Consider the following 16,834-nt stretch of genomic DNA (forward strand, 5'->3'; position numbering starts at 1 on the left):
TACTCCAGTCAACAAAAACAAGGCTGACAACTAGTACCCAGAGGACCTTTTCCTCTGCTGCTCCCAGATTATGGAATGACCTGCCGGGAGAGATTCGTCAATTTAACAGTCTTCCGGATTTTAAGAAAGCTAAAAAGACTGATCTCTTCCGTCAGGCCTACCCAGTTGAATTTTAAGATGCCGTTTAATAATGTGCTGCTTTTAATGATGTATTAGTTTTGAATGTTTTAGTTATATGTATTTTATGGTGTTTGCATTTGTGTTGTACCGTGCCTCGATCCAGAGGGAGAGGCAGGTAACAAATAAATAAATAAATATATTATCATCATCATCATCAAGTAACTGGGTATGACAGCAAAATCGTTATAGTTCTCTTGCTCCTATGGAACAAGGAATGTAGGGCAGATGAGATTTCTCCTTTTACAAACTAGCTGGTGTTCAAAATGCACATTCTGAGCAACATAGAACTATGGTTCTATTTCTGGGCGGAGGTCGTGTCTACAAATTCCATTGTCTGCAGTCTTCTTTCAGTCATATGATGGAGGGAGATTTTTTTGGAGCAGATGCTTAATGATATTAAGATTGCGAGGTTTCAAAGGCAAAGCAGGAAATGAAAAACTTGGTCTTTGCTGGGGAGTGGGGAAACAAAGTCTACGATGTATCTGCATCTTTGGTATGGTTAGTAATACACCATTCTTGGACACACTTTTTGTTCTCTCTTACTGTCTTTCTGGCCAGTATTCCTTGGTTTTAGTATCTGGCAATTTGGTGGCTTTTTAAAACCATTCTGATTTATCCCAGATTCTCTGTTTCTGGGGCAGTAGTAACCATTATGAAGTTTTCCTGCTCCTCCAACATCTGAATTCTCTTGTAAATCTCTGTTTCAAGACATGTACATCATGTGGATCCCCACTATAGTTACTGCTGCTGGTCTTTATTTCAATGGAGGCACAGAAATGGGCCCTCATTCCTTACCTGTAAAATCAAGAGTAGTTAACTTTTTTTTTGTATTAGGACTGTTGCCTAATTAAACACAACTTTGTAGAATGATCATACAAGCTTTAGTTGGTTGATTACATTTACATGCAGGCAAAAATACTGTTGAAGAAGAAAAGTATATTCACTTGTTTTTTAGATTTTTAAAAATTTTCTTAGAATATGTATTTATTTTAGTTTAGATATAACAACAAAAAATAAAATAAAAAATAGAACAGTCCCCTAACAACTGGGGTTTAAACAGTCGTTTCAGAAAAGTTGGTTAATACAATTATAGGGGGAAATCAAGACAAAAGAAAGAAAAAAAGCTTTAGTTGGTTGATTAAATTTACATGCAGGCGAAATACTGTTGAAGAAGAAAAGTATATTCACGTGTTTTTTTAAAGGAAGCATACATGTCACAGCAGGCAACATCTTATTTAGTTGTACTGCATTTACAATATTTATATACAGCTTTTCTGTTAAAATATCCAAAACGGTTTACAACTTCAACATTTATTTATTTATTTATTTATTACATTTTTATACTGCCCAATAGCCGAAGCTCTCTGGGCGGTTCACAAAAATTAAAACCATCATAAAACAACCAACAAGTTAAAAACACAAATACAAAATACAATATAAAAAGCACAACCAGGATAAAACCACGCAGCAAAATTGATATAAGGTTAAAATACAGAGTTAAAACAGTATAATTTAAATTTAAGTTAAAATTAAGTGTTAAAATACTGAGTGAATAAAAAGGTCTTCAGCTGGCGACGAAAGGAGTACAGTGTAGGCGCCAGGCGGACCTCTCTGGGGAGCTCATTCCACAACCGGGGTGCCACAGCGGAGAAAGCCCTCCTCCTAGTAGCCACCTGCCTCACTTCCTTTGGCAGGGGCTCACGGAGAAGGGCCCCTGTAGATGATCTTAAGGTCCGGGTAGGTACATATGGGAGGAGGCGTTCCTTCAAATAACCTGGCCTCAAACTGTTTAGGGCTTTGAATGTCAATACCAGCACTTTGAATCGGGCCCGGACCTGGACTGGCAGCCAATGAAGCTGGAAAAGGACTGGTGTAATGTGATCTCGCCAGCCAGTCCCTGTTAGTAAACGGGCTGCCCTGTTTTGTACCAGCTGAAGCTTCCGGACTGTTTTCAAAGGCAGCCCCACGTATAACGCATTGCAGTAATCCAAGCGAGAGGTTATCAGAGCATGGATAACTGTAGCTAGGCTATCACTGTCCAGATAAGGGCGCAGTTGGTATATCAGCCTAAGCTGATAAAAGGTGCTCTTTGCCACTGAGTTCACCTGTGCCTCAAGTGACAATTCTGGATCCAAGAGCACCCCCAAACTACGGACCCGATCCTTTAGGGAGAGTGCAACCCCGTCCAGGACAGGGCAAACATCACCTCACCTACACCAGAGAGTGTAACATAACACAATAATAGAATAAAATAATAGAGAAGAGCAGATAAAGATCACAGCACAAGCAGTGTAAGGCTGCAATCCTGTACACACCTATCTGAGAGTAAGCCCCATCAAAAGCAATGGGACTTATGGGACTTAGGTCTGAATAGAGATGCAAAGTATTGCTTTGTAAAATAAACAAGTATTATGAAATTCAGATTAAAATTAACCTACAGAGAAGCCTTGGTAAGAAGCCTCAAACAAAAGCAACCGTGGGCAATGGAAGTGGCTTCCTGTAAGCTAAATGCTTCTCTAAAGAGGAAGGTTTTTAAGACTAGACTCTAAAACCTTATTTAGGCACTGCTCTTACTGTGGAATTATGATAGGAAATTAGGACCCCAAATAATGGGTAATAAGTTACAGCTAACTAGATTCCAACAGTAAGATCTGTACAACAGTGGAACAGTCTACCTACAGAGGTTATGGGTTCTCCATCTCTGGAGGTTTTTAAGAAGAGGTTGAACAGCCACCTCTCATAGCTGGTTAAATTGCTTTTCCTGCACATTGCAGAGGGTTGGACTAGATGTACCTTGTGGCCCCTTCCAGCTCAACAATTCTATAATTGTTAATGGGTTTTTTTTTATTACATTTCTATACTGCCCCATAGCCAAAGCTCCCTGGGCAGTTTACAAAGATTAAAAACTACTAAAAATGCAGTATACAAAGTTTAAAAACCATTTACACAAAAACACATAGACAGAGAGTGTACACATATATCTAAAAACAAACTTTGAGTAATCAACCATAAGACATATGCAGGACCTGATTAAAACTCATCATATCCTGCCAAGTGTTGTATGCGGCACGTGAGGAGAGGGGCGCTCCAGCTGTGCCCTGCTCTGTTGCTGCATCTGTTGCCCTGTATGTGTGGAAATCATCGTCAGTCTGAACAGGCGTTCTTAATCGTGTGGTGAGTATCCACGGATACAGGAGGCTCTCTGGTCAGACTCTCGCCCTGCATACATACATACAGAGTGACAGATGTGATGACAGAGGTGTGTGTGTGCAATGTTCCTCTCATCACACCTTCATACAACACGATAAGAAGAATGCCTGAAGAGGGCTTGAGCCTTAGAGCATTCCATCTTCTGTATGAGAGAAAGGAAGGGTAAAGGCTCTGTTAATATGAAGCCTGTCACCCGCAGTTTTGTAACTGTTTATATTAAAAACAACTTTATTTTTTGAAAAAGCTGCTGCCTGGTTAATTGGGGGCAGTTTGTTTTAAGTTTGTCAAGTTTTTTGATGAATGAATGTAACTCGTTATTCCACTGAACTTTACAGCCCTGCTCTGTGTGCGTAGTGATTTCGGGCCAGACGTTAGTCATTTTTTGCAGTAAATGAAGTGAGAGAACTAGCAGACCAGCAATTTGCGGCTTGGTTCAGAAGGCTTCACCTGCTGTTTGCCGTGGCTCTAATACAGCAAATAGAAAGTTCAGCAGAGATGTTGGAAAAATCGCACCAGATGTTCCATTTTTCATAACTGCTGTTTGTTTTATACTAGCATAAAAAATTGGGCCCAAAAGGTGATGTAGATGTGAACACAGAAGATAAGAAAGAGGAAAAAAAGCAACAAGGAGAACTTTACATGTGGGACACCATAGACCAGGTAAATATTTATTTGCTTCTGTCATCTCATACAAAGATTCCCAAGTTGCCTTTTTAATAATGTGCCATTTTTAATAATGTATTAGTTTTAAATGTTTTAATTAGTTATATGTATTTTATGGTGTTTGCATTTGTGTTGTACCCCGCCTCAATCCAGAGGGAGAGGTGGGTAACAAATAAAATTATTATTATTATTATTATTATTATTATTATTATTATTAGGCTGAAATTAATCACAGGGAATTTGGTTTCAACAGGGAACAGATTTATTTATTCATTATTGCATTTATATCCTGCCTTTTTCCCCTCCAATGAACCCAAGGCGGTGTACATAATCCTCCTCTTCTCCATTTTATCCTTACAACAATAACCCTGTGAGGTGGGTAGGGCTGAGAGTCTGTGACTGTCCCAAAGTCACCCAGTGGGTTTCCATGGCTGAGTGGAGACTAGAACCCGGATCTCCTGACTCCCAGTCCAACACTTTAGCCACTACACCACACCACGTACTACGTGAATGTTACTTAAGGATGTGCAAGGAGTCTGGTTGAGGGGTGGAGCTCTGGGAGCTTTCATCAGCTCACCACCCCCGGACTTTGGTTCGTCTTCCGCTAGCTGGCATGACTTGGCCTGCAGCGAGTCAGGCCAGCTAGTGGATTTATGGTATTTTTTTAATTTAAGCAAAGTGTGGCTGTAATTTATGCGAATTGCAACCATAAACGTTTGCAAATTACACAAAAGTGCGCAATTGCAGCCAACAACAACAACAAAAATGCAAAATGTTACCAGAGTTCAGGGAAAACCCGCGGTTCAGATCACGGATGTAAGTTGAGTCTGCCACACTGTGGAAACTCCAACGAGCCCAAAAAGGTCCAGATTTCCTGGACATCCCTAATGATGCTTCCCTATTTCTATATCAACTTTGTATTGCTTTTGTTACCTTCCAATAATTATTTTGCATTCTAGAAATGGACTCGTCATTATTGTGCTATAGCCAATGAAAAGCTCTCATTCAGTGACGATATAGAGCAGAACATAGAAGAAGAACCATCAAAGGTACTACAACTTCAGCAGTGAAAAGATTTTATAGTGTTTAAAGCTCCTTTTTTGCAACCATCTAATGAAAGCTCTGAGTGCTTTTTTTACGTAGAAAAATACCCTTTAACTCTTTATTTGCTTGGTCATGAATCCAGCATAGCCTTCAATGTGTTTGTATTGGAATTCCATGTTAAATGACTTCACTTAACTCAGACTACCTAGCAAGCCAAGGCAGATGTGAGATTTGAACCAGAAACTTACTGGTTTACAGCTCAGCTTCTTAACTACTGCCCTTCACTGGCTGTATTTAAAAATGCAAATGCTTCACATCCACTCTTTGCAAAAAGAGGGTGAATATACGGGTCCTTGTGATGTGCTGTGTTGTGGATTTCCTCCCATGACGTGGCTGCCGCACCTGCTTTAAGACAGGTGATCAGCAGTGGTACGTGGAGCCCTGCAGGATCGTTCCCTTTTTCTTGGCGTTTATCAAGCCCTTTCCTCTCCCCTACCATTGGGGCACAGCTCCTTCAGAGAGAAACGTTTTGCTCCTGATAAACTCTCCAGAAATCCAGCCCGCTACTAGCTTTATAAAGTAATGGCAGGTTGAAACCTGACATGTTGTTCCTTTCTGTATTCCAGGACGTGCAGCGTACAGAGTTGCACTATGGTGAGAAATGGTTCCATGGGAAAATGAAAGAAGGGAGAACCACTGCAGAGAAGCTGCTCCAAGAATATTGTGCTGAAATGGGTGGCAAGGATGGGACGTTCCTAGTGAGGGAGAGTGAAGCTTTCCCTAATGACTACACCCTGTCCTTCTGGTAATAGATCGCGGGATGTCTTAAAACAAAACAAAACCTTTAGTTGCACTTATTTTTCTGTTTTTGTGTAGGAATAACATTTGGTTGTATACTTTGAGAGCCAAAGCAATCAGGCGTTGTCTAAACATGCATTGGCTTGAGCCCTAAATAAAGGACTGCAGGCGTTAAGTAATCCCAATTCGATACAGTATGACTAAATTCATTGTAACTGTATCTGGTTTGATACCATTTGCAGTGCTGGTCCAAACACTGCTTTGATTTTCTCTCCCCCACCCGATCTGTCTAATGCTGTATAAGCGTACTCTTTTACGAGTGAAAGGAATGTCCTCATTTAGGTGGAATGAATTGATTATGAATTTAGTAAGCTGAACTTCTGGAATTCGCTGTTAAGCATAGGCGGCTGCTGCTGTTGTTTTAAATGTTAGGATCCTTGCTTTAAAAAGGACAATGCATGTTTTGCATACTTGATATAATGGTTGAAAGTAAAGTCCTCAAAAAGCTTGGCAGCTGCCATTAAGATAATGTCTATTTTTGTGCCCTAAGTCTTAACCTTTTCTTATTTATTTTTTTCGTCTGCCAGTTTTATTTGCTTATGGTGTATTATATTTGTTGTACGTTAATGGCTGGTGTAAATAATTTTTACAATCCTCAGTCTGATAATTTTACCTGTTTTAATGTGTTTTGTATACAATGTTGCAATGGCTTATGGCTAATGCATATTAAAAACACACACACACACCCTCGATCACACATCTACGATGGTTGTGTGATAGTGTACCATGGGCTCAAGCATTCACGCCTCCTTCCCCTCTGCCATGTGACTCTGCCCCCGCTTCCTTTCGTGATTTACTTTAACCATGTTTTGGCAGTATGTTCATTTCAGCACTAACCAGCTTCCCCCATAACCAGGGTTTGCAGACCCCCTCAAATCCTGGTTTCAAACTTACATGTAGCCTTAACCATGCAGTATTAATCATGCATCTGATATGTTTTGAGTGTTACGTTTTCACATGGCTTTCGTGACTTGCTGAAATGTACAGTCAAACTGTTTAAGCAAGTAGACTTTGTACTGTGTCTTACTCTTGGGTTTTCTGTCTTAAAAGCCATGTAGATTGCAGCCAAAATATTGGGCTGTAATACCGAATTCTGGCACACAAAGACATACATGTCAGAATGCCATAAATTCTTAGCTTTGTCTTACCAGCAGTTCTAGTTGCTTTCAGTCTTCTTTCCTAGCCCTGCAATTTACAAGCTGAATAAACAACAAGAAACCAAGGGCAAGTATATGGATGTGGTTTTAGAAAAATAGCTGGTTTATTCTTTTTTCATGCTTCCTAGGAGATCTGGTAGAGTCCAGCACTGCCGTATCCGTTCCTCAACTGATGGAGATACTATAAAATATTACTTGACTGACAACCTTACCTTTGATAGCATCTGTGATCTAGTTCAACATTATAAAGAAGCACACTTGCGGTGTGCAGAGTTTGAACTACGGTTGACTGATCCTGTGCCTAGCCCCAAGCCTCATGAATCTAAAAAGTATGTACAGCCAAAAGGAAATTCTAGGGTGGGGTTAAATGCTATTTTTGATGCTGAAGTTTTCTATTTGTCACAGCTACTGTGGATTATGGGGAATTTGTTTTAAAATAACAACAAAAAACCCTAGCCTAACAAACCACAATTTAGCACTTTCTGCTTTGACTATGCATTTTGACTTTAGGATTTTAAAAAGAGAGAGTTTTTACCCTGCTGGAAAACAAAGAACTCCCAGACAGAAGACCAAGATAGAAAGAGATTTTGTTTGAATGGGATTATCTTGGCCTGAATCCCTTCTTTACTTTCTCTGCTTTTAAACCACACTTAGGTGGTTTTTAAAATTGCTTTGCTATAGTTTGGAGCACATTAGACCTTGTCTTTATCTTAGGATATCCTGCTTATTTTGTGTAGGCTTTTGTTGTATTATTACAGTGCGTTACAGGCTGTTTTCCCCCCTGTGCTCTATTGTCTAATATTTATTTCTGTTTTCTAGAGTTGGAATGTGTTGGGTTATGCTGGAGTAACTGGGTTAGACCTTCAGATGTGTGGGATGGGTTTGCTGGTCTCTGATCCTCCAAGATTGATGTTTCATAATAGTAATACCTCTGGTCTGAACCAGCAAATCAGTGTCCTGGGTTCTTCTATCTCCATTTGGCACTGATACATGTGAAATGGCTAGTACAGGCATGCAAGGAAGAGAGAGTTATGGGGACAAATCTCCCTGTAAATCTGAAATAGAAATAACAGTTGTAAAAAGCAGCCTTAAAGATGTAACAAATTTAACCTGGCATAAGCTTTTGTGGACACTGTCAGAATAAATTTGTTAGTCTTTAAGGTACCACAACACTCTTAGTTATTTTTGCCGCAACAGACTAACATAGCTATCCTCCTGGAAATTTTAAAAAAGGACACAAAACAGGTTTTTCAGTTATGGAATGAATGCAGCTCCTCAGGAGTTGAACTGAAAGATGACCACACCGGTAAATCAAACACTAATTCAGCCATCATTCTTACCTAGCCCATCTGCTGCCAACACTTCCAGCTGAGGAAAGTTAAAAGAAGTATTCCACAGCTGCAGTAACAATTCTCTTACTTTCCATAGGTGCCTGAGATGGAAGGAAGCAGTATCCCTTCCACCTGTCTTGTTTGGAGATCTCTCCAGAGTGGGATAGGATCTGGCTTCCCCTGCCTTCTTCCCCTTGTTGAAAGGATGAGGAGAGGCGATCTTCTCATTTTCTGTGGCCATGGGACACCTTACTTAACTTTCCAGAGTTGAAGGAGGCTATAACAGCGATGATAGGAAAGCTAGTCCAGAGCATAGTGGAGAGGGGAGTACAAGACCAGTATGTGATTCACTGTTGTGCTCATCTTTCAAGGCCAAACTAGACTCCAGCAGATCCATTAGTTTAGACTCTAATCTGCTCCAATCTTGTATCAAAGCCAGACTGAGGGCTAAATGACATTCTACGTTAAACGCATGACTTCCAGTAGATCCTAGCTGCTTAAAATTTAGTGTAAGTACGAGGGACCTTGATCTGGATTGGGACCACCGTGGGTGGAGTTAAACCTTCTCACCCAGCCACTTCCCCCTAAATACACCCCCCACCGGCCCCCATGTGGTGGCTAGCAAAAGAAAAAATCTACTATTGGCACCAATGAAGGCTTTTCTCTTTAATCTCCATGTGGTGGGGGAGGGTGAATTTAGGGGGAAGCAGCTGGATGGGGAAGTTTAACCTCCCTGTCCACATGTGCTAGTCCTGATCTAGATTAAAGCTCTGTGCATTTACACTGAAGTAAAGAAACGGTTTGAACTAGCTATGCATTTAATTTAATGTAGCATATAGCTTATCCATGAGGGGTGTGTGTCTGTGTTTAGGGAAGAATAGATATTCTAAATCCTCACTCCCACCTACGGCTTGCCTTCCTACAGTCTGGTGTGAGAGTCTGGTCTGCCTCCTCCCCGGTAAGCATTTGTCTTCTCAGCTGAGCCCTAGTGAAAACCACTTAGGAAAAGAAGTAATAGGCAATAAATGTTAGTCACAGGAAGCTCACACCACCCAAGTACTTCTTTGCTTTAAATGTTGAAATGTCTACTTTATTTGTAATAACCTGGGCCTGCCATTGTCATATCTAATTTGGCCATCTATTCAGTTTTAATCCTAGGAAGAAACCACTGCAAGTTGTCCTTTTTAGATTATGTTTATTTTCACTCTTAAAATCGGGATGTAAGGGTGGTGCAGTTTGGGATTCTCTGTCTCTCTCTCTGCCCCCCCCCCCCCCCCATGCTCATGTTGACAGTCAGGAAAATCCCTCTGTATGTACTGTTGTTGCATCAGTCATGGGGACGCCCCTGTCTTTACAACTACATGTGTGCTTTACTATCAACTACCTCGCCTGTACTTAGCATCTGGTGTAAGGTGTTTTGTTACTGTTGTTGGATTTACACAATGTGAGAATGAGAAAAGCTAATGCGTTCAGTGTTTAGGAGTAACTCGTTGTTTCATTTATGGTGGCAGGCTGAAAGTATGTGCATAAAGTATCAGCAACTATTGCCTGAAATTATAATTTTATCACTGCTGCCTGTTCTTAATGGGATTGAGTCTACTTCTGCAACCACTTCTTTTTGTTCTTTGTAGCTGGTACTACAGTAACCTGAGCCGAGGAGAAGCAGAAGACATGCTGATGCGAATTCCTAGGGACGGAGCTTTTTTAATAAGGAAGAGAGATGAACCCGATTCCTATGCCATGACTTTCAGGTGAGAGACAAACAGTACTGATATGACGTGTCGTGACACGGAGGAGGGTAAGATGACAATTTCTAGGAGTTGGGATCCTGCAGGGGCAGACTTCCAAGCAGTCAGTTGCAAGGGCCGGAGCTGAGCACATAGTCGAGTTTAGGCAGAAGTTAAATTCCAGAACAGTGGATGGAGATCAGAGGGGGCAGTGTTTGGTAAGTAGCCAAGGTGTGTCAGATGGTGAAGTTTCAAAAAGCAGGAGTCCTGTGAAAGTGATACAAGGCACTGGAGTCACTAGAGCAGCTATTCTTACTGGAGAGTTACTCACATAGAGAGGAACCAAGCCTGAAGCAATGTTATGCAAGGCCAGATCACCTGGTCAGGCCGGTCTGATGAGCTGTGCTCTCATCAGTCTCTTTCTCTGAAAATTATCTGTGTAGTGCTATAGCACAGTAAAAATTGGGCCAATAGCTCCCTCTATCTGATGACTATCTCAGCTACACAGAGAGTGAGGCACCAAGGCACTACTGTCAGATAACCTCGTTCAAACCTCCTGGCACCTTATGCGAGGGGATGAAGTGAGAGCTCTCTCCCTTTACAGCTGCAGTAGTTATTACCAATTACTGCTTGCTTGCATTCTGCAAACATAGATACATTTCTGGCTGCCACTGGAAATCCGCTCACCTGCAGCCTGAGTCTGGTTCAAGTGTGCACTGGAAGAATTCTCCCCCCACCCACCCCCACCTCCACTCCGGTATTGTGCTTGCATGCTGGAATTATAAATATGCAATAGCTTTTGATGAGTTCTGTATACATGTTGCCCTTTCAGTTATCTAACGTATGTAGCTGCAGTTCAGAAATTTAAGTATCAATAAAGGTAACTTTGAAAAATAGCAGCAGGCTAGCTTCTGCATTTCTTCCAAGCAACACAATATGTACAATCCCAGAGGGAGAAAAGAATTATCCTATTGAACCCTGGAATATAAGAACTTTGAGCATCCTGGAAATGGTGGATATAAATGCCTTAAATAAAAATACTAAACTTGAAAACACCTTAGTTGCTTAAGGCATCTAACTTAAAACCAAAATAGAATAAAAGCTGATAATAGGATATACAAAAGATAGTGACTTGGTTTGCATGTAATGGCAAATCATGGGTCAATTAACCCAGGCCACAGCTAGACATAAGGTTTATCCCAGGATTGTTATGGGGTCAAACCTGTTCATCTAAGTGCTACACAGGGCATCCAGCGTTCAGGCAGGGACGAACCCGGGATGATCCTGGGATAAACCTTAGGTCTAGCTATGGCCCCAGTAGAGAATCCGTGGTTTGTTGTAGGGTTAACTGTTTGATTGTTTAGCACCTAAACAACCAGGCCTCCACATCACGTTTGCAACCCATAATTAGGGGTTGCTTACAGAAAGTGGTAGTGACTAGTGCATCAGAGGCAGTGCACTTGCTTGCTTCCCCTCGTGCGTGGGAAATCGTGGGTTAATTAATTCACAGTTTGCCTTTACGTGTGATCCATGTCATTATCTAATACAAAAAAGAGAAGTAAAATCCACCATTAAAACTCTAATGACAGTAGAGATGGGTGAGGCCCCCCAGGCTCAAACTGGATAGGTTCAGCTTAAACTGAGCAAACTCCCTACACTCTCAAATTGGGAAATAGTTCGACTTAATCTGTGCCAGTCCAAATTTCTGACAGAGTCTGATCCTTAGTCCTTCCCGCTTCCACCAACAATAATAGCCAGGTAAGTGGACCGGAGGAATGGTGGCAAAGGAGGTTTGATGGATTGTGTGAATGGTGTGGTTGGGAGGGGTTTGGGTGCTGGCTGGGTAAGAGTGCAGAAAGAGAGGATCCAAAACGTAGCTGGAAAAGTATTCAAGACCTGAAGACTTGTAAAGGCTCACCTTGTATATGAGGAAGGCCCTGCAAGCTTCTGAAACTTGTATTTCCGAGCCGGGAAACACAAGTCTTTCCAGCGTCTCTAAGTGACCGTGGCCCTCTGCAGAAGTTTAGCTAAATAGGAAAATCTTGCCAGTTGTTAACACAGACTTACTGGCATTTTTCAAAAGCTCGATCTCCATTCATTCCACAGAGCTGAGGGGAAAGTGAAGCACTGCCGAATCAAGCAAGAAGGCCGCCTCTTTGTCATAGGAACATCGGCTTATTTTGAGAGTTTAGTGGAATTGGTGAACTACTACGAGAAGCATCCGTTGTACAGGAAAATGAAATTGCGCTATCCTGTGACTGAGGAACTGCTGGAACGTTACAGCATGGCAAGTGTTTATCTTTTTAACCAAGGTGCTAAACCTTGTGTCAATCAATCAGTCAATCCATCAAAGCATGGGTTGTTAAAATCTTGTATAAAAGCCTTGTGTAGAATGTGGATGACTTGCAGGATTTATTGTGTACTTGTGCACTTTTTTCCAACCCCAAGTTTTAGGCTGTCAGTTTGGGGGGCTCTTGATAATTCAATCAATCACATATGGCTCCCAGAACACACTTCCATGCAGGGAGCCTATAAGCCTGCCTCTGCTTGTCTTCAGCACTGGAACTGCACCATGTGCCTTTAGAATATTCTCTAGGCCACTATTGAATCCTCAGTTAAACTGTTCAGTTTTAGCTATGGAAAATGGTATATAAGGGTGGTGGTGCAGGTGTAGCAGTGGGGATTCTATAACTGTAGTTAAGAAACCTGAAGCAGTCCACAGGATCATGTGCTCCTTCACTTCTTGACCACAAATACCTTCCACCAGTCCCAATTCAGACTTAACTGTACTTAAGCATTACGTTGGCACAAGTCCCACTGAGGACCATTGAGAATTAAAATGAACAAAAAGATAACCAGTGAGTCCATTTTAACTAGGCTTTGTAAATACCTTCAAACCCTGGTTGAGAGATTCCTTTACTGGCAATATGTATTATAAGAAAAGGAATTGAGAATAAATCTGCCAGTATCATAATGCCTTTATATAAATCTATAATGAAACCACACTTAGAATACCGTGTACAGTTCTGGTCACCACACCTAAAAATACATATATTATAGAGCTGGAAAAAGTGCAGAAAAGGGCAACTGAAATGATTAAGGGGCTGGAGCATCTCCCCTACGAGGGAAGGTTACATCAGCTGGGATGGTTTAGCTTGGAAAAAAGGAGGCTAAGGGGAGACATGATAGAGGTGTACACAATTATGCATGGTGTGGAGAATGTGGACAGGGAGACATTTTTCTCCCTCTCTCAAAATACTAGAACCCAATGGGGTCATCCCACGAAGCTGATTGGTGGGAGATTCAGGACAAATAGAAGGAAGTACTTCTTCACAGCGCATAGTTAAACTATGGAATTCACTACTACAAGATATAGTGATGGCCACCAATTGGGATGACTTTAAAAGGGGGTTGGATAAATTCCTGGAGGAGAAGGCCATCAATGGCTACTAGCCCTGAGGATTATGTGCTACTTCCAGTATCTGAGGCAGTAAGCCTGTGTGCACCAGTTGCTGGGGAACATGGGCGGAAGGGTGCTGTTGCACCATGTCCTGCTTGTTCATCCCTGGCCGATGGCTGGTTGGCCACTGTGTGAACAGAGTGCTGGACTAGATGGACCCTTGGTCTGATCCAGCAGGGCACTTCTTCTGTTCTTATTTAGTAGGTCTGCCATGGGCTAGCAGTTGAACAGTTCTGTCTTGGGGTAGTGTGTTGGGCCAGATGGTGTTTTGGAACACCATCACCACCACCACACACACACACACACACACACACCTCAGTGTGTGGGAATTAGGAGTTCCAAACCTTCCCTCCTGTCCCGCTGAGATCACGGGATCTGGAGCAGGATCGCTGTGGGTGGGTAGGGAGGTTTTAACCTTGCCCCCTCCCAATGATTCAATTGCATGGATTGATGTTTCCCTGCTGCTACTAGTAGCAGGGAAAGAGCGGTCTGTTCTCTGCTCCCCAGCTTATGGTTGACCAGCTGGTTGATGGGGAAAAGTGGGTGAGGCACATCAGGGCTGCATGTGGACCACGGGTTGCCCATAGGTGGCTTATTGCAATTCTGTGATTGTATGATGAATTGAAATGGCCACTTCCAAGGCCCAGGTGTGTGTTTGTTTTCTGGAATGGAAGATGAATACATTATACATTGTTTGTATTTAAGTTCTAACTCATGGCCCCACACAGAGGGACCTGTGTGCATGACAAAGTTGATGTCTTGCTGTGCAGAAAGCTGAGTCACCTATATTTTAATTTTCTTTTTAACAGAGAGTTACCAAGAAGAGGGTTATAATTATTTCTCTTAGTTCTTTTAGAATAATTACCAAAATTGTCAATCACTAAGAATGCTTCAGTTTTTAGTTCAAAGATTAAAAGTAAGTCAGAAAACTTTGCCAAAATACTGTTGACGCTTGTTTGGAAATCCAAATGTGGGAAGGAGAGGAAAATCCGCAAAACAATGTTTGGTTATTTGATATTTATTTGGGCTGTGTGATATTCTTATGTTAACACATTAAATACAAGCGTTCATTGTTTTGTTTTGACCTGTGGAATTAATTTTATTTCCTTTTCCAATCTCAGGAGAAAGACCCTAGCTCGTTATATGATCTCAAGATGTATGTGGTGCCCAATGAAATAACGCCTTCTGTGGTAAATTATTCTCTAAATTTTGTTCAGACTAAATCTTGATTTGAGAGAAAGGAACAGCTAAGAGAACCAGCATTGTTTATCTTTATATTCTGTTTAGAAAATTGAAAAAGCTGACTGCAAATAAAAATGCATATGGTGGGATTGTCTTAGGATTGTGTTCCTATTTTTATAGTGTTTCCAAGAATTCAGTAATCACTTTGATCTGTAGCCTCTTTCCATGTCTTTCTCTTGAAGCCACAGAGAACTGTCAAAGCCTTATATGACTACCAAGCTAAAAGAGAAGACGAGCTGACTTTTTGCCGGGGGGCCTTAATTCATAACGTCTCCAAAGAATCTGGTGGTTGGTAAGAAGAAAGCTCTTACACTTTTGCTACTTTTGTTGAAGCTTTTGTACAGATCTACCTTCAAACTTAAGTCTCAACCATCTTGCTTTAGGCAAGATACTGTTCACTTTTTCTTTTGTTTTTTTTTAAATAGGAACTTCCTCAAGGTGCTTGTGGAGGTGGCTTGTGGAGGTGGCAGATTTCAAAACGGTGCTAAGATAGCATAGGACACTCGTCAGAGATATAAAATACCCAACACTTTTCAATTCACACCTGCCTTATGGGCAAAGGAATAACCTCCTTAAATTCTTCTGTAGGGCATGACGTCTTAGCATCATGCCTTGCTGAAATAGTTTCCTTTTCCCCTGGGGAAGGTGAAAATTGAAAGCTTGTTTGGTATTTTGTTTACCATCTCTGGTTGGCTTCCTCTGTTACCTTAATGCTTTTTTGAAGAGTGCCCTTTTGTAGATTTTGGCTTTTTTGTGTGTGTGTGCCTCCCCCCCCCCCTCTCTTTTAAGTTCCTGTCATGGGGTAAAATGAGAAGCCAATTGCATGAATGAGATTAGAATTGTAAGGCATGATTATATGCCTTCCAAAAATGCTATATTAATAATCACGGTTCAGGGGGAGACTTCTGAAGGTTAACCTTTGCTTTGAAGGGACTGCAACGGTGCTTGAATGACATCCATGGGAGAGGATGCCAACCTGTAAGCAACCCTTGTCTGCTTCTCTGAGAGAACCTATTTTCCTCTAGAAGTCACCAAACATAGTAAACACTTATATATGCTTCGCATTTTAAAAATATTTCAAAGCATTTTACAGCATTAAAAGAACAATAATACAATTAAAACCATCTTGCAATATTTTTGATTAAAACAAACAACTAAAACAGAGTTAAATAAACTACTGGAAACAGTACTCTTGGAAGAAATAAAACAATTTCTTGTTTTTGTGTGTCTCCCTCCTGGAAAACTTGGCTGGCACATTTTAAAATTACAGTGATCAAGTAGTTTGAATTTTAGTGATAGCAAGCCGTTCTTTTCATTTTACTAAATACAGTCCCTTTGAAATTGTATTTCTGTCCTTAAGTGTCCTCTTGTTAAATGCTTCAGACAATTGTGCAACTTTTATTCTGATGGTATTGACCATCGTGCCTTGGTTGGGCGGAAGGTATTCTGCTTCTATAGAGAATGCATATTAATGTTAGCATTGTAAGAATGCTGATTTCATGATTATGTGTCTCGAACATTTTTGGAGAAAGCAGCTTTGAAATCAAGTTGGCAACAAATGGGCGATTGCTTGACGCTTATTCAGTGGGCATTTTGAATTTTATTGTTTTTTGTTCAGACCATACTGCTTACTGTTCTCTCAATTTATTAGGTGGAAAGGAGATTATGGATGCAAAGTTCAGCACTATTTTCCATCCAATTATGTTGAAGACATGTCATCCGATAGCATGGAACAACTTGAGAACCAGGTGGGAAGATCTAGTCCTAATTGTTATCCCTGTCATGGGGTTCACACAATCCATTCAGGCGCTCTTTTCCAGGAAAGCTCATCTGCATACAGGCACAGACACCTAAGGGTGACCTTCTGGATCAGGCCCCAGATGTGCACAAAGATAGAAATCCATGTAGTAATCTGTCGTGTGCATAAGTAGAAGATTGGGCTCAGTTGCCCTAGGATACCTT

At 41.2% G+C, this 16,834-nt stretch overlaps 1 protein-coding gene across 1 annotated transcript in view; it reads left to right on the forward strand.

The window, feature by feature from the left end:
* Nucleotides 1–16,834, forward strand: part of PLCG2 (phospholipase C gamma 2) — a 73,495-nt gene that overhangs the window by 37,580 nt on the left and 19,081 nt on the right. Inside the window, exons 14-22 of the mRNA XM_063141227.1 lie at nucleotides 3,946–4,050; nucleotides 5,013–5,102; nucleotides 5,724–5,902; nucleotides 7,241–7,441; nucleotides 10,075–10,194; nucleotides 12,277–12,457; nucleotides 14,752–14,820; nucleotides 15,055–15,164; nucleotides 16,524–16,620. Coding sequence (XP_062997297.1) covers nucleotides 3,946–4,050; nucleotides 5,013–5,102; nucleotides 5,724–5,902; nucleotides 7,241–7,441; nucleotides 10,075–10,194; nucleotides 12,277–12,457; nucleotides 14,752–14,820; nucleotides 15,055–15,164; nucleotides 16,524–16,620 — 1,152 coding nt within the window. The remainder of the gene's footprint in view (nucleotides 1–3,945; nucleotides 4,051–5,012; nucleotides 5,103–5,723; nucleotides 5,903–7,240; nucleotides 7,442–10,074; nucleotides 10,195–12,276; nucleotides 12,458–14,751; nucleotides 14,821–15,054; nucleotides 15,165–16,523; nucleotides 16,621–16,834) is intronic.

Source organism: Elgaria multicarinata, chromosome 14 (assembly GCF_023053635.1).
Source record: "Elgaria multicarinata webbii isolate HBS135686 ecotype San Diego chromosome 14, rElgMul1.1.pri, whole genome shotgun sequence".
NCBI lineage: Eukaryota > Metazoa > Chordata > Lepidosauria > Squamata > Anguidae > Elgaria > Elgaria multicarinata.